We start from the raw sequence: 22,721 nt of genomic DNA on the forward strand, positions 1-22,721 counted from the left end.
CTGGATACACCTGGAGTAGCAGCATCACCAGACTGTGCAGTCAAAGGCAATTGGCCCAAACGTGACCATTACCAGCAGTTCAGGAGCTCAGGGATGAGGATTCCTTTTCCTCTCCTCCTCAATCCCGCTAACCTGCACATTCCCAACACAAACATTCCATCCTTCCTCCCACTGCTCAGCCTTCCTGCTAGAGAAAACCCTTCACCATTTAATTCCCAGGGACTGAAAGGCTTTCCAGGGCTGTTTGAGGACTTTATCCTCTGGTTCTGGCCCCCAGTCAAAGCCTCTCTGGAGCTGCTGCAGCTCAGCGTTGCCCCAGCAGCTCTGCTCCAGCACAAATCCATGGGGATGTTCCCAGTTTTCCTCTCAGAGGGGGAGGTTTGCCTGGGATGAGCTGAGGGAATTGGGCTCAGAGCTGCATTTCCTGGACTTTACAACTGAATTCCTACTTGGGGCTAAAAAGATTTGAAAATGGCACAAAGTGGTTGATTTTAAGGGATTTTCCAGGACCAGCAGGTTCCTCCCTAATCCCAAGGGAAGTCCCCGTTCTGAGATGAGCTGAGGCAGCAGAACCAAGAAACTGGGAGTAAAGTAAGTGGAAAGCAGATGAAACCACTCCAAAATCCCCCATTTGGTGCTGAGCAGAGGATGGGACATCCCAAGGCCATCCCTGGTGGCTCCTCCGCAGGTCACCAGCACAGTGCCCAAGGACAACGGGAATCTCCGGGACCCTGCAGGACCCAGCACCCCAAATCCCCAGCCCTGGTCCCACTCACATCCTCGTCCTGGCTCGAATGGATCAGCTCCACGAGTCTCTGGATAATCCTGGCTTCATTCAGCCACTGCAGGGAAAGGAGAGGGAGAGAAAATCCTCGTTGGATGTCCGGGAACTCGGAACAAGAGGAGCTCTGGGAAGCCCTTCAGGAAGGGGAAGCCCTTCCTTCCCTCTCCTGATCCCATTCCTGAGGCAGGGACAGGGATGGATGTGGATTTGCATCAGCATGGATGGGGATGGATTTGGATTTGCATCCTGCCATGGAACTAACACCCAAACCCCTCTGGAAAACACGGAATGCTCCAGGGACAAACAGCCTCATCCGAGCAGCAGTGGCAGAACCAGCACCACGTTCTCCCACAGCTCCTGCTCTTCCTGCTGCTCTCACTCAGCAATTCCTCCTCCTCCCAGATGCTGGAACAGCTGTCACTGCACCTTGACCTTGCTCCACAACTTCCTGTTCTCCATGCAAACCATTCCTTATCTCCCTTCCCAGCCCAGGCAAACCAGGGACAGGCTTCCCAGTGCCAGAGGACAGGGCTGGATGGGAGATTGGGAATTGGGAATTGCTGGCTGGGAGGGTGGGCAGGCCCTGGCCCCGGGTGCCCAGAGCAGCTGGGGCTGCCCCTGGATCCCCGGCAGTGTCCCAGGCCAGGCTGGACATTGGGGCTGGAGCAGCCTGGCACAGTGGGAGGTGTCCCTGCCATGGCAGGGCTGGCACTGGAGGGGTTCTCCAACCCAAAGCATTCCATGATGCCCTGACTCTGATTCCTTGAACATGGTGAGGAGTTACACTGATTCCTGTCCCAATCAATGTCTGAATTTCTGAACACTGGGAAAGAACAGATTCCCTTTCTCCAAGCTCTCTAGCTGGACTACAGAGTGGTTGGGTTGCTCCATGGAAAAATGATTGGGAACCCCTTTGCTGCCAGGAGTGACCCAGGCTGCTGCCCCGGAGCCACAGTCGGGCTGAGGGACCCCACAGAAGCGACTCCAGCGCTGGGAACAGGATCTGCTCCTGGGATAGAACACCCCAGGATCCCGTTTGTCCCGACCCAGGCAGGGGCAGGGGCTGGGGGCGGGGAAGGCCCTCACGTTGAGCACGTCCTGGCGCAGCGCCGCGGGCTCCACGCAGCTGATGAGGCGCAGCAGCAGGTCCATCATGGCTGAGGTGTCGATGTGCTTTAGCACCAGGCTCAGGAACTTGTCCTTTTTCCTCAAAAACGAGATCACCTGCGGAGACAGGAGCTCCCATCAGCTGCCAGCAGGACACACAGCTCCCTCACAGCTCCTGGAGCTTCTCCTTTGTGTCTCAGCCACTGGCCTTGGGTTGGGAGCTCTCCAGGGAACAAGGGAATAATTCTTATTCCAAGGCAGTACCAAATCACATCTTTTCAGCCAACTTTTCTCCCCTCTGAGCCACAGAGAAACCCAAGGCCATGGAAATAAGCAGAGCTGGAGAATCTTCCTTTCCTCCCAAGCTCCCTGCCAGGCAGCATTTAAAAGCCCAGTACTGAGCAGGATGTGAGCATTCCTGAATCCCTGTTCAGCACACGGCTCAGCGCCCCTTCCGTAAGGATGAGCCTGAGGCCTTGTTTATGGACTGGGATGACTCTGGTGATCCTCCAAACGCCTTGGCATGGAAAGCGCAGCTTTAGCTGTGCCATGGGGATATCCCGGCTGTGGCCGATCCCAAGCCAAAACTCTGGGAAAAGTCTGTCCACACCAGCACCTCCCTGCACTGAGGAACTCCGAGAACTTTCCAGAGACTCCATTTAACCTCCGACCTTAAACCCAACTCCAGGAGTATCACGAGCTCACAGCAAGGACACGACACCAGCACTGACAGGGAATTCCCTGGATCGGGACAGATCCATCCCCACCTGTTCTGTTTTCCGTGCAATGAGGTTCCCGATGGTCTTGCTGAAGAAGCTGGCGAGCAGGGGGTTCAGGGGGGGCTCGTGGTCCAGGAAGTTGTAGAGGATGTTGAGCAGGGTCTCGTCCCCGCCCAGTTTGTCGTTGATCTGCGGCACGTCCGAGGTCAGCAGCTCGCAGGCCGTGTTGGGGTACCTGCAGTGACACACCCGGAGGTGAGATGGGAACTCCCTGGAGATCTCCCTCTGCAAAGGTCTCATAAAGTGAAGCAGTTCCTGGCTGGGAGGGTGGGCAGGCCCTGGCCCAGGGTGCCCAGAGCAGCTGGGGCTGCCCCTGGATCCCTGGCAGTGGCCAAGGCCAGGCTGGACATTGGGGCTGGAGCAGCCTGGCACAGTGGGAGGTGTCCCTGCCATGGCAGGGCTGGCACTGGAGGGGCTCTGAGCTCCCTTCCCACCCAGCCATTCCATGACTGATCCCCTCTGGTGAGGGCACTTTTCCCACAATGGGTTATTATTGATTTGTGACCAAACCAGGTTTGTACACCAGGATCTTTCCCAGTCTCTGCAATCCAAGCTTTGCACTCCCCACGAGCTCCTAAAACACTCCCAGCCCAGCTGGGAGCCCTGAGCCTTTCCCTGCACCATTCCCTTCCCCAGCAGCCTCCTCCTGTTCCTGCAGCTCCAGCCCCAAAGGTTCCCTAAGCCCCCCAGGCCCCACTGCTGCTGTTCCTGGGCTTGGTGCTGGCCAAGGAGCTGAGGCTGAGGATGTCCCTGTCACCACCTCAGAGGGACTTTCCAGCCCTTCCATTCCTTACAGCCCCGAGGGGACATGAGGACTCATTTCTCCTTTTCCTGGCTCATTCCATGCAAAAAGCATCCACAATTCCTAAAGATCCGTGTGTGGAGCCTCCCTTGGATACACATCCCACAGACAGGGAGAAATGGGAGCTCTCCTTGTCCCAGCGGGTTCTGCTCCCACAGCTCTCACAGCCCCAGGTCTGATCCAACCCCTCACCACTCCTGTTCTGGCACCACAGCCCAGCCCTGGAGGTTTCCCGGCTGCAGGGAACTCACCTCGCCCCAACTCCCCCCTGGAAGCTGAGCTTCCCTCACCCTGGGCTCAGCAGCTCCTCGGCACATCCAGGAGTTCACACTCTCCTTTCTTACTCCAGCCTCCCTCCAGGTGCTCAATTCCACAAGTTCTGCTTGGATGGGGATTTACTGGGGACTTCTCCTCTTTGCATTTTCCCCTCTGAACTTTATGAGCTTCCATCCCACCTTTCAGGGATAAAGCCCTCGGATGACTTCCTTTCACACATCCTGAGCCCCAGATCCTTCCCAAGCCATCAAGTTTCTCCCTGTTCTATTTCACAAACTTTCACAACCTCTCCTGAAGAGCCAAAAGTGGGATTCCATCTGGATTTACACAGTCCACTCCTCCTGCTCAGCCTGTATTTATTCCAAAAGCTTCCCTGGTTTCTAATGAGCTCAAACCTCCTTCCCCCCTCCAGGCTTTGGAGACGCTCCTGGGAGTCCCAAGGGCTGCCAAGAAAATGCTCCCTGAACATCAGCCCTCCCTGTCCACCCCTTCCCTCATTCTTCATCTCTTTGGTTACAATCAGGGAATCCTGGAATGGCTGGGTGGGAAGGGACCTCAGAGCCCTTCCAGTGCCAGCCCTGCCATGGCAGGGACACCTCCCACTGTGCCAGGCTGCTCCAGCCCCAATGTCCAGCCTGGCCTTGGCCACTGCCAGGGATCCAGGGGCAGCCCCAGCTGCTCTGGGCACCCTGGGCCAGGGCCTGCCCACCCTCCCAGCCAGCAATTCCCAATTCCCAATCTCCCATCCAGCCCTGCCCTCTGGCACTGGGAAGCCATTCCCTGGCTCCTGTCCCTCCAGGCCTTGGCCCCAGTCCCCCTGCAGCTCTCCTGGAGCCCCTTTAGGCCCTGCAAGGGGCTCGCAGCTCTCCCTGGAGCTTCTCCTCTCCAGGGGAGCACCCCCAGCTCTCCCAGCCGGGCTCCAGAGCAGAGGGGCTCCAGCCCTGCAGCAGCTCCGGGGCCTCTCTGGGCTCTCTCCAGCAGCTCCAGGTCCTGCTGCTGTGTCCCCAGGGCTGGGGCAGCTCTGCAGGTGGGTCCCAAACTCACCTTTCAGAGCAGCCCCAGGATACTCCAAGTTATTACCCAGCGTATTCCCAGGCATTCACTCACCTGGGAACAGCCACCTCACCACCGTTATCAACGCTCTTATCTAAAGCCAGATCTGAATGTGGCATTTCTGTGGGTTTCCATCAACACCAACCCCAGCCCTGATCCATTCCCACCAGGAAAAACCTGCCCAGTTTTATTTATTTACAGTCAGAGCAGCCTTTTATTTTTATATAAACTTCACAAAGGCAAACAAACTTCCCAAACCCAAATGTCAATATTTTTGAGTATACATTGAGTCAAAAATGCATAAACACAACTTTGGTGAGAACCAAACCCCTGTGAGGAGCTCGGCATGGTCTGAGCAGAGGCAGGGCCTGCCCAGAGCTGTGATCCCTGGAATCAGCAGGATCTGGACGTGCAGCACACTGAAAACATCCCAGATTTTATTCATTTTCCAGCTCACTTTGTTCTGTGGGATTGGAAATCCATCGAGTTCAGAGATTTCTACCTCTTGTGCTTCCCTTTCCTGTAATATAAACCCGTTCAGGGGGCTTTGGATTTTGAGGGAACAGCAGGATAAGATATTTTTGAGACACTGAGATAGGATTTTTTGGAGACATTATTTGAGGTAGGATTTTTTTTGGAGACCAACTCAGTGTTACACCACCATCAAAACCAAAGCAACAAATCCTGACAATTCCCTCCAAGCCCCAACTGCTGAGGCATCCCCAGGGCTCAAAGCCTCCCCCAGTGAGGAGCTGCCAGCCCCGGCAGCACGGACAGAACCCAGCTGGAATCTCTGTTTTCAGCCCCGGGACCCCTGGCTGGGATGTCCCGGGGGAGCAGGAATCCAATACCTACTTGAATCGGACCTTCTCGTCCATGTCCACGGGGGGCTCGTGGGTGATGAGGGTGACCAGCTGCTCCATGCACTGCTGCTGGCACAGGAAGTCCAGCAGCCGCCGGTTCTGGGCCTTGCATTCCTGCAGGACGTCATCCTCGTCCATCAGCTCCTCCAGGGTCACATCCTCCTTGTCCAGCAGCTTGTCCACGTGTGACGTTGTGTTCAGATCAAACTTCCAGAACATGGTGATGGGACACGACTGGCTGGGGGCAGGAAAGCACCGGTTACTGCTCCACATCCCGCCCGGATCATCACGGAATCGCTGAGGTCGGAGAAGACCTTTAAGATCATTGAGTCCAACCATCAACCCCATCAACCACCAAATCAGGTGCTCAAGTGCCACGTCCACACATTTTTTAAACACTTCCAGGGATGGGGACTCCGCCACTGCCCTGAGCAGCCCCTGCCAGTGCTTTCCAACCCTGCTGGGGAAGGAATTTCCCCACCACCCACCCTGCCCCTCCCCTGGCCCAGCCTGAGGCCGTTCCCTCTCTCCTGTCCCTGTTCCCTGCCAGCAGAGCCCGACCCCCCCGGCTGCCCCCTCCTGTCAGGGACTTGTGCAGAGCCACAAGGTCCCCCCTGAGCCTCCTTTGCTCCAGCCTGAGCCCCTTTCCAGCTCCCTCAGCCGCTCCTGGGGCTCCAGACCCTTCTCTGCCCTGGACATGCTCCAGCCCCTCCAAGGCTCTCCTGAGGCACTGCACTCTGTACCTCCCATTTCCATCCTCTCCTCCCCCAACCCTTGTTTGCCCTTTGGTTATCCCAATTTTTCCCAGTGTCAGTTCTATTAACAATGCTTTTCCACTTTGCTTTCCCAGTGCCTGGAATTTTAGAACAGCTGTGGGTTACACCAAACCAAGGCACTGTTCAGACCATCCTTAAGAGACTCTTCCAGGGCTCTTCCACTTGCTTAACATTTTATCTTCCAATTCTGCCCTTCACCATCACAGCTCAGCTCCTCGACAACCCTTCACAATCCGGCTTGGGCCACAGGACCAGGTACAGAATTCAGGGAATCCTGGAATGGCTGGGTGGGAAGGGAGCTCAGAGCCCCTCCAGTGCCAGCCCTGCCATGGCAGGGACACCTCCCACTGTGCCAGGCTGCTCCAGCCCCAATGTCCAGCCTGGCCTTGGCCACTGCCAGGGATCCAGGGGCAGCCCCAGCTGCTCTGGGCACCCTGGGCCAGGGCCTGCCCACCCTCCCAGCCAGCAATTCCCAATTCCCAATCTCCCATCCAGCCCTGCCCTCTGGCACTGGGAAGCCATTCCCTGGCTCCTGGCCCTCCAGCCCCTGGCCCCAGTCGCCCTCCAGCCGAACACCAGGCAGTGGCTGTCGCTCCGCAGGGATGTGGATGATGGCACAGCTCCCTCCAGACCCATCCCGGGCAGTGCCAGCGCTGGTCACACACACCCTGCACACGGAGTCCCTGGGCTGAGCCGTGTCCCTGTGCCACTTTCCCAGATGATCCGACAGCACCAAATGATTCCACAGCCAGGAATCACAGGGCTGTTTGTAACCTAACCCACATCCCCGTTTCCACATGCTGAACTCTATCCATCCATTCCTTTGGCTTTTTCCAGCATCCAAAAATGTCCCCATGCCTGATCCTCCACCAGTCCCACTCTGCATATCCTCAGCTACAGCACAGCTGGGACACTGTGCTCTTAAAAACCCCTTTTCCCTCCAGGAATGACACTGAGGGGCCTCTGCTTTCCAGCCACCAGAACAGGGCCTTGCAAAAGGCTGAAGACCCCAATTTTTCCATTAGATCTTAAATCACTGGGTCCTTCATGGTGTAACTTCCACACTGACACTCTGAGTGAAGCACTTACAGCAATCAGGACATGGAACAGGGGAAAAACTTTGAGTTTCTTTTACACTTCGGGTTTTTCCCACCCAGAATCCTGGGGGCAGCTCTGGAGAGCCCTGGAGGGGCTGGGGCGTGTCCAGGGAACGGAGCTGGGAAGGGGCTGGAGCCCCAGGAGCGGCTGAGGGAGCTGGAAAGGGGCTCAGGCTGGAGCAAAGGAGGCTCAGGGGGGACCTTGTGGCTCTGCACAAGTCCCTGACAGGAGGGGGCAGCCGGGGGGGTCGGGCTCTGCTGCCAGGGAACAGGGACAGGAGAGAGGGAACGGCCTCAGGCTGGGCCAGGGGAGGGGCAGGGTGGGCACCAGCAGGAATTTCCCCATGGAAAGGGCGCTCAGGCCTTGGCAGGGGCTGCCCAGGGAGCTTTGGAGTGCCCATGCCTGCAGGTGTCTGAGGAATTCCTGGAGGTGGCACTGAGGGCTCTGGGCTGGGGCCAAGGTGGGGATGGGGCACAGCTGGGACTGGATGGGCTGGGAGGGCTTTTCCAACCTCAGGATCCTGGGATTCTGGGATTTCAGCACTGAATTTGGGAGTTGGGAGCAGCCATCTGAATGTTCAACCTACGTGACACCGCAGTGACAGCGCTGCTGGGCTCGGTGTGTTCCTCACAAACTGTTCTTTGGGTATTTTTAACCATCTCAGCTTGGTTATAAATTCACCGAGGGAAAATCTGGCACCAAAGGCTTTCACTGAAGGAGGTTTGGGGGCTCAGTCAACCCAAATGCAGAAATATTCCCTCCACAGGTGTGGAATCCACATGGAAATCTCACCTTCCAAACTGACACCCATTGTAAACCTGGCAATTCCACAGCTTTCCTGAACTTTTTATGCATCTCTAGGAAAAGCTGCCTGACCTTCCCTGGTCGATGGTGAGGGGCTCAGGCTGGAATTCCCAGAGCAGCTGGGGCTGCCCCTGGATCCCTGGCAGTGGCCAAGGCCAGGCTGGACATTGGGGCTGGAGCAGCCTGGCACAGTGGGAGGTGTCCCTGCCATGGCAGGGCTGGCACTGGAGGGGCTCTGAGCTCCCTTCCCACCCAAACATTCCAGGAGTCTCTGATTCCATGGGATCTGCCACATCTCCCATCTCAGTACTTTAATTTAGGTCACTCTTGTCACCAGTAAAGCAGAAATATTTTCCCTTTTTCAGGTGGACACTCAAAGCCCTTCCCAGCTGCTCATTTTATTTCTGGAATATCCAACAAGAGCAAAACCCGCGAGAGCTCCAGGAGAGCAGCTCCGTGTCAGAACCTGCTGCTGCCTCTGGAGCTGAGCTGCCTTCCAGGGAGCATCTCCACACCTGACCCAGGGAAATTCCAGTGCCACCCCAACCCCTGTGTGTGCCACCAAGGCTCTGCAGGGAGCTGCAGCGCTGGGAAGGAGGAGAGAGGCTGCAGCCAAGGAGAGCCCCCGTCAACCCCTGCTGGCACCAGGCTCTGGGACAGCTCCTTAACAGCAGCAATTAAAGATCCTCTGTGTGAGCACCAAAGGCTCAGGGAATGCTGGAATGGTTGGGTGGGAAGGGAGCTCAGAGCCCCTCCAGTGCCAGCCCTGCCATGGCAGGGACACCTCCCACTGTGCCAGGCTGCTCCAGCCCCAATGTCCAGCCTGGCCTTGGCCACTGCCAGGGATCCAGGGGCAGCCACATCTGCTCTGGGAATTCCAGCCCAGCCCCTCACCATGCTCCCAGCCAGGAATTCCTGCCCAAGATCCCATCCATCCCTGCCCTCCTTCAGTCTGAGGCCATCAGGGAAGGGGATTGCTGTAGGTGTGTCTGGGCCTCACCGGGATTAAAGCCCCACTGTTGCAGCACAGCAGCACCGGTTTCCAAGCCACAAATTAATTCTTGTTCATGACCAAAAGCAGTGTTGGGGTGTTGAACTTGTTTGGGACAACGCAGGAGATGTTTCATCTCCCTCTTCCGACACAGAATTCCAAAACTAACAAACCCTGCCTCCTCAGGGCTGGGAATATTCAATTCCCTGCCAACAAAATTCCAGCTGGGTTTAGAAAAAGTTCCAACAGTTAATGCACTTGCTGTTAAAAACCCCAAACAAGGGACCCCTTTTGCCACCACTGCTCTGTTCCATTCTTCTTCTCCTTCTCCATCTGCTCAGGAGCTGGTGGGGGGCATTTTATTTTGTTTTGTTTTATTGCATTTCATTTTATTGTATTTTATTTTATTGTATTGTATTTTATGTTATTGTATTGCATTGCATTGTATTTTATGCTATCTTATTGTACTGTATCTTATTTTATGTTATTTTACTGTATTGTATTTTATTTTCCCCCCTCCCCAGAGCCGTGTGGGTGCCTCCTCCCTGTCCTGGACAGCTCCTGCCCCAGGCTGCTCATCTGCATGAAGGACAAAATCAACGTTTTACACAGAGCGCTCTGAGCCGGGGGAGCTGCTGGCTGGCAATTCCAACGGGGAATTTGTCCTTTTATTCTTTCTTTCCCGTGGATGTCTCCCAGCTTCCTGCCGCCGGCAGCCCCCAGGGAACGGCTCGTCCAGCACATCCCAAAGGCTCCCTTCGGCAGCTCCGGTGGGAACAGCAGGAGAGGGCCCTTGGTGCTGGTGACAGAGGCTCCGTCCCAGGTGACTCCGTGGCCTTGGAGCCTTTCCAGCCCCCCTGATCCCAGGGCTCCGTGAGTACCCCGGCCCTGGACTGGTGTGATTTCTCCCAGGGTTATTCCCAGTCAGTTCTGTGTCACCAAGGGCTCCCTGAGCCTCAGCAAACACAGGCACAGACCAAACACCCACAGCACTTCCCAACCTTTCCGAAATGCTCCCGGGACTCCAACACCAGGAAAAGTGAACATGGAGGGGCAGGAACCGCCCAGGCAACTCCTCCTGGAAAGCAGGACAAAATTCCCAAGATTTACTGATTTTTTTAGGCCCATTTAAGACCATTCCTGCTAAAATAAAACACTGAATGTTTTCCATGAAGTGGGAACACGTGGAGGTGCTGAGGGAAGGACGTTCCCAAAAAGAGTTTCAGGATCCTTCTGCCATCCCAGGAACATCCAGTACAAAATCCGAAAGCCAAACCCAACTCCAGCAGCTCTGGCCCCGCTGAACAGGTCCCAGTTCCACCCAGGGTGGATTTTAGCCTGCACAGACACAGCTTCCTGATGGGAACATTAAGCTTACTTCTTTTCCTTGCCAAGTTTTAATACAAAATCTCCCTTATTTCTTCCAGAAGAATAAATAATTTTAAGCTTTGCTACACAAAGCAACACAAAATACCCCAAAACGTAGAGAATTCCCTCCAATTTCAGTATGGGAAGAAGTGTGGAGCACACCAGGACCACACATCCATCCAAGAGCTCTCCGCCTTTAATCCCAGTTACCCAGTAACACTTATCCAGCTCCAGGGAATAAAATCTCACTTTACTGAACCTGCTGAACCTGAAGCCCCAAACCAGCTTTTTCAGCAAACTGTTCCACCACTGGAAAATCCACCTGGAAAACACAGATGGACAAGGCCAGGCTGATCCATGGCTCAGGTGAATTCCCACTGAAGGGTTTGGCATGGAATTCCCAGATAGCTTTAGAGCAAAACTCCCTCACTTTGGTGACTCAGCAGCTGGATAAAGATAAGAAATGAATCAACAGCAAATTAGGAATAGGAAAAGGCACAGGCAGGTCCCAAACCAGGGCCAGTGGATTTGGGAGTGATCCCAGAAGAAAGAGGAATAGCAGGGAATCAACACCTGCTTGGGACACAAAAATTAATTAGGCTGAGCCTACCAAAGCTGTCACAAGCACCAGGCTGCTCCCAGCCCCAATGTCCAGCCTGGCCTTGGCCACTTCCAGGGATCCAGGGGCAGCCCCAGCTGCTCTGGGAATTCCATCCCGGCCCCTCACCACCCTCCCAGCAGGAATCCCTTCCCAAGATCCCACCGAACCATTCCCATCTGTGCATCTTTAACTCATCCCCTATTCCCATGGGAGAACTTGTTTTACATCAAATCTCTCCCTTTGGAACATTAGGGAAACTTTTCCCAACGAAATTCCCAACAGGAAGATGCCTGAGTCAGCTGACCCACTGCTGGCACTGGGAAGGATCCCACTGCTCCCACACCTCCAGGGCATCCCAGGGCAGCGAACCCCCAATGGAATTCCTGCTGCAGGAAAGGGCAGCTGCTCCTGTGTGCCTTGAGCTGCTTTGCTGCACGGTTCCCATTCCTCCCCTCGGGAGCTCGGGTGAGAGATCCCGGCCTGTTCCCTCTCCCTGCCCGTGACGAGTGCACAGTGTGGCACAGGGAACTTCCCGGAGCAGCCACAGCAGTGCCCAGGAGAACAGGGACACAGCAGTTCATCCTCTTCCCAGCAATCACAAACCTGAGCTCAGATTCTGAGAGGCACTTCCCAGCTGAACTTGGGTTTAGGGAGGATCCTGCCCAGCACACCGTGAATCCCAGGATCCCTGAGGTTGGAAAAGCCCTCCCAGCCCATCCAGTTCAAGCTGAAGAAGACTCCAGGAAGAAAAGGGAAATGCTCCAGGGAGAGCTGAGAGCCCCTTGCAGGGCCTGAAGGGGCTCCAGGAGAGCTGCAGAGGGACTGGGGCCAAGGCATGGAGGGCCAGGAGCCAGGGAATGGCTTCCCAGTGCCAGAGGGCAGGGCTGGATGGGAGATTGGCAATTGGGAATTGCTGGCTGGGAGGGTGGGCAGGCCCTGGCCCAGGGTGCCCAGAGCAGCTGGGGCTGCCCCTGGATCCCTGGCAGTGGCCAAGGCCAGGCTGGACATTGGGGCTGGAGCAGCCTGGCACAGTGGGAGGTGTCCCTGCCATGGCAGGGCTGGCACTGGAGGGGCTCTGAGCTCCCTTCCCACCCAACCATTCCAAGATAAAAAGACAGGAAGATGTTCCTACCTTCAGTAGAAGTTACTTCAAACGTGAAATCTCCTCCACGGACAGAGAAACATTTGGGTTACAGTTCCTGGAATAGACCCAGCTTCAGGAAATGGTTTTCATCCAGTGTGAATTCCTTCGCAAGCTTCCAATCCTGGAAAAGATTTTTAAAGTTACCAATAACCAAAGGTACCTGAGGGCCAAAGGTTTTTATTTTCTTCCCTAAATGAACTTCCACAGAACCTCTCTGCACAAAGGAAAATCGTAGGGACTGACAGCCCCTGCCAAGCCATCACCATGGGGTCACACAGGATCCTCCCAGGTATCCCAGTTCCCCCCTCCTGCAGCACTGGGCAAAGGTGAACTTCTTTGGAGTGTTCAGGGCAAGGCTGGATGAGGCTTGGAACAACCTGGGATGGTGGAAGGGGATCACAGAGGAAGCAGTGACAGAGCCAAGCCTGGCTCAGCCCCTGAGCTGCCCCACAGCTCCAGAGCTGGGCTTTAACCAATCTCCTCAACTCCAGGAACTCTTGGTGTGCTGTGGGGATACACTCAAACCAAAACCAACCAGCAGAAGGTCCCTGCATCAAATGGAAGTTAAATTTAATGTGAAAATAAATGGATTTCCTCATCTTCCAATCTGTGATTATTTAACTGGAGGTACAACATCAAGCAAAACCAAGGGCACTGATCTGAACAAAAACTGTTCAGGATTTTATTTCTAAGCTTTGATGCCTTTTTCCCTGGAATTTGTGCCCAAAAGTCTTTCACAGAGTCCAGGATTCAGGGAGGCTGGAAAAGCCCTCTCAGCCCATCCAGTCCCAGCTCTGCCCCATCCCCACCTTGGCCCCAGCCCAGAGCCCTCAGTGCCACCTCCAGGAATTCCTTGGACACCTGCAGGGATGGGCACTCCAAAGCTCCCTGGGCAGCCCCTGCCAAGGCCTGAGCACCCTTTCCATGGGGAAATTCCTGCTGCTGCCCACCCTGCCCCTCCCCTGGCCCAGGCTGAGCCGTTCCCTCTCTCCTGTCCCTGTTCCCTGCCAGCAGAGCCCGACCCCTGCCATGAGCAGGGACACCTCCAGCAAGAACCTCAACAATTCTCTGCTGAGCCACAAATGCTGAGAATTCTGTAAAATTCTGCACATCTCTGGTTTAAATGGACACTGAAGCTTTGGAGAGCTCGAGGCTGGAAGAGCCACGGAGGAACATACGGAATTCTCACAACACACAGAAGCTGCTCCAGGGACAGGGAGCAATGGGGGGTGGAAGGGAGAACTTGTCTTGTTCTCAGTTGGCTTTGCATTCCACAATCAGGGAACCCTGGAATGGCTGGGTGGGAAGGGAGCTCAGAGCCCCTCCAGTGCCAGCCCTGCCATGGCAGGGACACCTCCCACTGTGCCAGGCTGCTCCAGCCCCAATGTCCAGCCTGGCCTTGGCCACTGCCAGGGATCCAGGGGCAGCCCCAGCTGCTCTGGGCACCCTGGGCCAGGGCCTGCCCATCCTCCCAGGGGGGATTTTTTCTGAATATCCAGCCCGAACCTCTCTCTGTCAGTTCTCACACGTGCTGCAGGTCCCCACAGGCTGGGACATGGAGCGATCTGGCCTGGCCGACCCCAGCAAGCCCCGAGCTCCAGCACATCCTCACAGGAACTGCTCTGGAGAGCCTCTGGGGACAGCCCGGACACAGCAGCACTCCCTGTGTGTGCCACCACCCCGTGTCACTGCTGTGTCACCAGGACACATCTGCTGGCCAAGGGACATGCCTGGTGACACCAGCAGCTGCTGGTGCTGTTCCTCAGGAGCGAGGGGCTGACGCAGCTCCTGGTGATCAGAATTCCTTCACATCCAGCATCGTTCCCACGTCAGCAAAACCTCCCCAAGGTGTCAGGACCAACAGGGCAGAAGGAATGGAGCCGTTTCTCCTTCTGGAAGGAGCAGTGGCCAAACGCCCAAAGAACTCACCCAAAGTTTAGTGGGAGCAAAATCCAAAGGAGTTCAAGAGGCTTCTGAGCTGCAGCTCCTTCCATGGGACAGCAGCTGCTCCCAAATATCCCAAATATACACAAAGAGCTGTGGCTGTCATTGCAAAGGCACAGTCCCAAAAACATGAACAAATTAAAAATATCAGTCAAGAGTGAAAGTCTATTTTGTATAAATCACAGAACCCTGGAATGGTTGGGTGGGAAGGGAGCTCAGAGCCCCTCCAGTGCCAGCCCTGCCATGGCAGGGACACCTCCCACTGTGCCAGGCTGCTCCAGCCCCAATGTCCAGCCTGGCCTTGGCCACTGCCAGGGATCCAGGGGCCAGAGCTTTCAGGGCTATGGTTCAGTTCCAAGCCACAATGAAATCCAAGTGTGCTGCAGCTTTTCCACACATCTGTGTGCCAATTCCTGGTGAACAGAGCCCACCTTCCCCACCCTGGCTGCACCTTCCAGGCCTTAGGACAGATTGTGCCGAGATATTCCACAGCCTTTCCATGGAATCCACTCAGGCAAGTAAGGAAGGCTCAGTTAGTGAGCAGACTAAAATCCACTAAAAACCTCTCCAGTGCCTTTGGAAAAGCATTTACACATTAGCAAGTCATGAACAACTGCTCAGCATGTCCCAGCTCCTCTCCCAAGCTCCCCTCAGGGAATTTCTACCTGGACCAGCCCTGCTGGAGGATCTGCAGAGCCCAGGAGGAGCAGATCCGCTGCTCCTGTGGATACTCCTGTGGATAACTCCTGTGTGCCCAGTGCTGTGTGTGTAACACATCCCTGCTGGACACAGGGCATCAGAGCCCACCCTGGAGCCTGCACAAGGATCCCTGGGTCCAACCAGCAGCAGGGATGGGCACCAGCAGAGCCTGGAGCCTTCCCTGTGCTCCTCTGCTTAAGGGAGCTGGGAATTAAACATCAAGCACATGGATGGCAGCAGGGAACTGTCCTTGGACTCATCGAGTCATGGAATACCCTGAGCAGGAAGGGATCCACAGGGATCACCTGCACAGACCCCCCAACAACCCCACCCTGTGCATCCCTGGGAGTGCTGCCCAAACACTCCCGGAGCCCTCGGGGCCAGGACCATTCCCTGTTCAGTGCCCAGCACCCTCTGGGGGAAGAACCTTTCCTGAGATCCCACCCAACCCTCCCTGCCATGGGCTCCTCCCGCTTTTGTGCCTGCTGCTCCAGGGAAGCCGGGAGAAGGGATCCAGGGAGGCTGGAATGCCCCCTCCCCGTGGTGAATCCATACCCACCACTGCTCCCAGCCAACTACAAGGAAAGGGTTCTTTAGCTGCAAAAGGCATTGGGAGAGGATGAGAAGAATCAGGAATTCCTCATTAAAAACAACCAAAAGGTCCATTTAACCCTTAAAAATGAGCCTCATGAGAGGAACAGAATTCCTGCCTGTCCCATACATCCCGTGGCACATCCCAGGAGGCAGCAGTGGGATGGGAGCATTTGGAAAAGGACAGGCATGTACAAAACCCAGCTATTTTTAACAAAATTTGAAATCTTCCCACTGCCTCAGTTACTTTATCATGGTTGATCAGAAATATCAACCCAGATGAGCTAAATTCAACCTTTTATATAAGTCAGAACTTCCCTCAAGACTTCACTGATAAAGGAAGAGTCAGAGCTGTTGGGATTAAGGAAAAGCAGCATTTCCCAGGGTATCTGCACCGCTGACAGGAAAATGGAACAAACACAAACTATTCCCTAATCAATGTCCACTCACATAAATTTTGGGATTTATTTAGCCTCTTCCCACCTGCTTTAAGAGTCCCAACAAAATCCCAGAATCCCTGAGGCTGGAAAAGCCCTCCCAGCCCATCCAGTCCCAGCTGTGCCCCATCCCCACCTTGTCCCCAGCTCAGAGCCCTCAGTGCCACATCCAGGAATTCCCTGGACACCTCCCTGGATGGGCACTCCAACCTCCCCGGGCAGCCCTTTCCATGGCTAAATATAGCCAAAGGAAAAAAAGTAATCCCAGCCTAAAACACTTGGACTCTCCAACTTCTTCACTCCAGCAGAAGTGAGTGATGCAGACTGGAAAAAGCAGTCCAGAGCTTTTCCCATTTTGGGGGTTTTATACCATCAATCCTTGCACTTTCTGAAGTTGGGATTTCATGACATCTTCAGCTCTTTCCTAACCCTCCTTCTCTCTGCCAGGAATTCAGGGATTAAAGGGTGGAAGAGCTGTAAAACCATCCAGGCACCGCCCCAATGCTTGGCCAGAACAGCCAAGTGACCACAAACATCAACTGACCAAGATGGTCACTCCAGATAGTCCTGCTTAATTCTAACCCACAAACTCCTGCAGCCCATTCCTGACTCCACACAGCCCCAGGGTCACTGGGATGGGCTTTGGTCTCTGCTGCTTCCTCGTTTCCAGTAAATAAATAAATAAATACATAAATACATAAAGATCCTTCCACCAACTCTTCTGAACCTCAACCATAATACAGGAATTGAAATATTCCCAGAGCCACTGGTTCTAACAGTAAATAAACAACAGCTGAGATAAACTGCTGGAGAGAGAGTCCAGGGATCACGGAGCTGCTCCAGGGCTGGAGCCAGGCTGGGAGAGCTGGGGGTGCTCCCCTGGAGAGGAGAAGCTCCAGGGAGAGCTGAGAGCCCCTTGCAGGGCCTGAAGGGGCTCCAGGAGAGCTGCAGAGGGACTGGGGCCAAGGCATGGAGGGACAGGACAAGGGGGAGCCCATGGGCAGGGACACCTCCCACTGTGCCAGGCTGCTCCAGCCCCAATGTCCAGCCTGGCCTTGGCCACTGCCAGGGATCCAGGGGCAGCCACAGCTGCTCTGGGAACTCCAGCCCAGCCCCTCTCCACCCTCCCAGCCAGGAATTCCTTCCCAAGATTCCATCCATCCCTGCCCTCTGGCAGTTTTCTGGAGCTCCTGTTCCATCCCCATGGAGGAGCAGCCAGCCCACCCCTCTGCCCGAACGCTGCCGGCTGTTCCCAGCCCCGGCTCATCCCTAAATCCACACACTCCTCATGGCAAACATCATTTCAACACTTCCTTCATCAACTCAGGTTCACAGCAACAGCAAATTTCTTTTCCTCTGTATGTGGACATTTGGAAAATGATATGCAAATCATGAGATCCTTGGAATGATCCTGGTAACTGGAGAAGCCACCAAGAGCAGTTACTATTTTAAACTCTTGGCTAAGCTCTGGGAATCTTCCACAGGAGCTGATCCAGCACAGAACCAGCACCTTGTGGTGCCAGAGCCTGCTCCAAATCTTTTCAGATCTCCATGGAGCTGTGCCAGGCAGGGTCAGGTTGGAGATCAGGAAAGGTTCTTCCCTCAGGGGGTGCTCGGCACTGCCCAGGCTCCCCAGGGAATGGGCACAGCCCGAGGCTGCCGGAGCTCTGCTCCCAGGGATGCCCAGGGTGGGGCTGTTGGGTGCCTGGGCAGGGCCAGCAGCTGGATCCACCATCCCTGTGGGTCCCTTCCAGCTCAGGATGTTCCATTACTCCGTGATTCCAGGTGCACCACAGGATGGACGTGCAGCTGTTGTGGTTTTTCAGTCAGACACTCAAACCACAGCAGGTCCCCCACCAAGGTCAGGCAGCCCTGATGAGGAAACGCAGCCCAGGACTCCCCAGTGCAGTCACAGATGGCACTGAAATGCCCACACCCACAAGCAGAGGGAGTTGTTACTGTGTTATTGTTGTTGTTGTTATTAGGGTTATCCCAGCCCAATGCTGCCTGGGAAGAAGCTGGAGCCTGCAGTGCATCACCTGCAGGGACGTGGAGGGTGCCCAGGTGTCCCGCTGCTGCCTCGTGACTCCCAGGGCAGCAACAGGGTCATCCCAAGCCTTTTCCCACCTCCTGCCCGCACAGCCAAGCACTCTCCCTCCCTGCCCAGCTGGAAGTCAGCCCTGATCCATTCCCAGACCTGTCAACCACTCCAAGGAAAGCAGGCGAGGAGCGGTGCCAGGCTCATACATAACACCCCACTGCCACCTCACAACAATTTACATTGGCAGTATTTTTATCCCCAAGCTCTTCCCAATTGGAGCATTTGGGTTATCAACATTTTTCAACTGCACAATTTCACTTCCCTAAAAAGGACCCAGCTTTCCTTGAGAGAAGCAAACACCCTCCAGAATTCAGAGCACCCTGCAAATGTCCTGACAAGGGTCAGCCCTGACAAGGGCTGCATCTCAGAGTCCTCCTCCTGTGACTGCTGGAGAAGGGAGACAGAAAGTCACCATCCTGCAGGAATTCAGCAGGAATTTCCCCATGGAAAGGGTGCTCAGGCCTTGGCAGGGGCTGCCCAGGGAGCTTTGGAGTGCCCATGCCTGCAGGTGTCCAAGGAATTCCTGAAGGTGGCACTGAGGGCTCTGGGCTGGGGCCAAGGTGGGCATCGGGCACAGCTGGGACTCAGTAATCCCAGAGGGCTTTTCCAGCCTCAGTGATTCTGGGATTCTGGGATTCAGTCTGCCAGGGGAAGAGAATCATGAGCTACTCAGTTGTTTCAGAGCTCTCTCAACCTCCTTAGGCTCCCACCTCAGACTCCTGTGGAACACACTCTGTCTTTGCTTCCAAGATGGAATAATTCCCATGTCCATCTTTAAATCAGCAAAGATTGAATCCAAGGCCAGGCTGGACATTGGGGCTGGAGCAGCCTGGCACAGTGGGAGGTGTCCCTGCCATGGCAGGGCTGGCACTGGAGGGGCTCTGAGCTCCCTTCCCACCCAAAGCAGTCTGGGACTCCATGATTCCATGAACCCAGCCATGGGTTCTCAAACCACCCCCATGCCAGGAGCCCATCCCATGCCAGCAGCCAAGAGGAACAGCCAAGGGATAGGACCTGCAGAAGGTTCTCCACCAAGGGGCAGCTCTGCAGCTCCAGGACACCCTCCCAAGGGGCAGCACACGAACAAAACAACTCCTTTAACATCAGGATTTTACACAACTCCATTCTCATCCAGCACCATTCTCTTTGTTTCCTCCTTCCCTCTTTTGCTCGGTTCTTTTTGGAATCCCTGACTAAAGGCAAGGCAGGACACACCACGGGCCTCGGAGGCAGTGATCCCAACTCACTGGGGGTTCATCGTTGTCACACGCCCCCAAAGAGGCGTTTCAGCTTCCTGAGACATCCCCTGGCCCAAGCTGCTGATTGAAAACCACTTGGATACACCTAAAATTCACAGATACTATTTATTCTCAACCAAAATATTTCAGCAGTTTCCCAAGAATCTCCTTTTGTTTTCCCTTTCTGAGCTACAAACATGAATTTCTTCATTATTCCTTAACATCTGACAAATTAACGAAATCTCTGCATTTGTGTTATAAAATCCTGGCATCCTTTAGGTTGGAAAAGCCCTCCCAGCCCATCCAGTCCCAGCTCTGCCCCATCCCCACCTTGGCCCCAGCCCAGAGCCCTCAGTGCCACCTCCAGGAATTCCTCAGACACCTGCAGGCATGGGCACTCCAAAGCTCCCTGGGCAGCCCCTGCCAAGGCCTGAGCACCCTTTCCATGGGGAAATTCCTGCTGGTGCCCACCCTGCCCCTCCCCTGGCCCAGCCTGAGGCCGTTCCCTCTCCTCCTGTCCCTGTTCCCTGCGAGCAGAGCCCGACCCCCCCGGCTGCCCCCTCCTGTCAGGGACTTGTGCAGAGCCACAAGGTCCCCCCGGAGCCTCCTTTGCTCCAGCCTGAGCCCCTTTCCAGCTCCCTCAGCCGCTCCTGGGGCTCCAGACCCTTCCCAGCTCCCTGCCCAGAGGGGCCCGGAGCTGCCCCAGGATCCCAGGGGGTCCCTCAGCAGGGCCAGCACAGGGGACAGTCCCTGCCCTGGGGCTCTGCCCACGCTGGGGCTGCCACAGCCCAGGGGCCATCGGCCTCCTCCTGCCCCCTGGGCACCCCTGGGCTCCTGTCCAGCCGCTGGCACAGCACCCCCAGGGCCCTTCCCAGCTTTCCAGCCCCTCTGCCCCAGCCTGGAGCGCTGCAGGGCCTTGGGGTGACCCAAGGGCAGGACCTGGCACTTGGCCTGGTTGTCCCTCACTTCTCTGGCCTCATCCCATGGATCCAGCCTGTGCCCATCCCTCGGCAGAGCTCCCACATCCCACCCAACTCAGTGCCACCAGACATGCCCTGGCCACCAGTAGTTAAGTCCCCAGCACTGTGGGATGCTGCTCTACAGGGAAAGGGGCTGCGTTGGGTTTTTCCTTTAATAAAAAACTGCCCCTGGCAATAAACCCTTGAAGGCCTCTGTGTTGGACAAATGTGCACCCAAAATGAAGAGCTCCTTCTAATCCTGCCCGGCCTCTGAAGCTCCCAAAGAAAGAGATGCTATCAGGAGTACTTTGTTTTGATCACCAACCTTATCCTCACCCAGTATCTCGTTAAGCAGCCTCCTAATTGCTGCCCTACCCCATGCTAAGGACAGAATTTGCACAGCTTCTTGATTTAAATGTTACTTTTTAAATTAACTGCTCCACACCCAGACACAAAGAAACCGCAGCGCCTCAAAAGCTGCAGGAAAAAGGATCCCAAACGCCCTGGGAACGGAACAGCACATAAAAAGCCTTTTCTGACAGCTCAGCGCACATGGAGCTCAACACATCCCTAAAATTCACCTCCATGGGCTGCTGCGCTCACGTCAGCTCGGAGGGCAGAGGAGTCTCCCAGTCTGTGACCTGTATTCAGCAATAATTCAGCAGGATTGGTATTTCCAGCTGCTCCTCTGTGCTGACGGCCCCACGGAAGCAACAGCAGCCCCGAGGAACCCCGGGGGGATTCTGGGCTTCCCATTAGACATTAACCTTTGAGTGGGAGATTTGCACCTGCATTTGAATATTAAACCAGCAAAACAAAGTCCTGGGGTGCTTGAAGTGCTGATTTCCATCCCTTGCAGGACTCCAGGCTCCTCCTCCCTCTCCTGCCTGCCCGGATCACTTTGATGCCTCTCAGGGCTGGTTACTCTGTCTGCTCTAAGCAACAAGTGACATTTTTTCCTGGGTCACCACAGCTGAATCCCCCAGAAATCATTGCTAATGACCACACTGGGATCTCAGTGCAGGGTGATGGTTTTTACTGGGATGCACGAGCAGTGTTTCACAGCAATCCCACTTTGTCCAAGTCCTTCCACGGACCTTGGATGTTTTCATCTTTGCTGCCCACACAGAATAAGGCAATGTTACAAAAGACACCTCTTTGTGCTCAGACTGAGGGCCAGCATTTGCAAACTGAGATTTCCTGCTGCACGCCACAGGGAGATCAAGAGCTGCCCGTTCCATAGACACCTATTTGATCAGCACACGGCCTCGAGTGAGCCAGAAAAACAACTGCTGTGCTCCTTTCCTGCTCCTTCATCCCAGTTCAAAGCTTCCAAGGTGAGTCTGTGTCTGTACCTGCACTAGAACAGCCCAGCCTGTCACACGCTGCAGCTTCTACCAGAATATTTCAGCGTTCCTCCACCCAACAGACCTGGAACCGAGGCCCCAGCAAAGCAGAGCCCTCAAACAGGACATTCAATAAATGCATTTTCATTTCCTCAAGCTCTCAGGGCATTACAGACACAGTCCATGCAAAGTTTAAGTAGTTTTGCAGTTAAAAGAAATAAAGACACTTCAGAAGGAGCTCAGAATGGCTGGGGTTGGAAAAATCCATCAAGTCCCAGCTGTGCCCCATCCCCACCTTGGCCCCAGCCCAGAGCCCTGAGTGCCATCTCCAGGAATTCCTTGGACACCTGCAGGGATGGGCACTCCAAACGCCCCTGGGCAGCCCCTGCCAGGGCCTGAGCACCCTTTCCAGGAGGAAATTCCTCCTTCTTTACCCAATTCCCCAGAACCGGGTAAAACATCTTTCCCAGGACAAGGCACCACCAGCCTGTTCTCCCTGCGTGGCACCACTCAACCTCTATTTATGGGCCAGGCTTCATCCATCATAAAATATCCTGAAAGGAAAACAGTCGCTGGGAACTCTCAGACCCACCCTTAGGAGTTCCATGGGTTTTACCTGGACAAAGAAACATCAAAGCTCAGCCTGCTCTGGCAATCCCAAGCCAGCAGGACACGGTGCTGGCCTGAGGCCACAGCTTGCTGGGTTATTTAAACCTGCACTGCTGAGAATAAATGGGTTTCCTTTGCCATGCAGTATCAGCAAGAAAAAAATAATCAGCCGGGTCATTGCCCCAAACTGCCTTCCAACACTGCTGCAGGAATGTGTGAGCAGGGAAGGAGGGCAGGGAAGTGAGGAAGGATGGAGCAGTAGGAAGGGGACAGCATTCCAGCTGAAATGCCCATCCAACTCCCCCTTGGAGCACTAATTCCAAGGAGTCACTCACACTGTGACTGAATTCC

At 55.1% G+C, this 22,721-nt stretch overlaps 1 protein-coding gene across 2 annotated transcripts in view; it reads right to left on the reverse strand.

Moving 5' to 3' along the window:
• Positions 1-22,721, reverse strand: part of PPP6R2 (protein phosphatase 6 regulatory subunit 2) — a 56,691-nt gene that overhangs the window by 23,802 nt on the left and 10,168 nt on the right. Inside the window, exons 2-6 of one of the 2 annotated variants that reach the window (XM_048300202.1) lie at positions 12,435-12,567; positions 5,657-5,961; positions 2,659-2,845; positions 1,871-2,008; positions 777-842 (exon numbers count right to left, since the gene is read on the reverse strand). In XM_048300202.1, coding sequence (XP_048156159.1) covers positions 777-842; positions 1,871-2,008; positions 2,659-2,845; positions 5,657-5,937 — 672 coding nt within the window. In that variant the 5' untranslated portion in view covers positions 5,938-5,961; positions 12,435-12,567. Of the gene's footprint in view, positions 1-776; positions 843-1,870; positions 2,009-2,658; positions 2,846-5,656; positions 5,962-12,434; positions 12,568-22,721 lie in introns of those variants that run through there. The other variant, XM_048300203.1, reaches the window with a different exon arrangement.

The sequence above is a fragment of the Corvus hawaiiensis genome, chromosome 4, assembly GCF_020740725.1.
Source record: "Corvus hawaiiensis isolate bCorHaw1 chromosome 4, bCorHaw1.pri.cur, whole genome shotgun sequence".
NCBI classification, from domain to species: domain Eukaryota; kingdom Metazoa; phylum Chordata; class Aves; order Passeriformes; family Corvidae; genus Corvus; species Corvus hawaiiensis.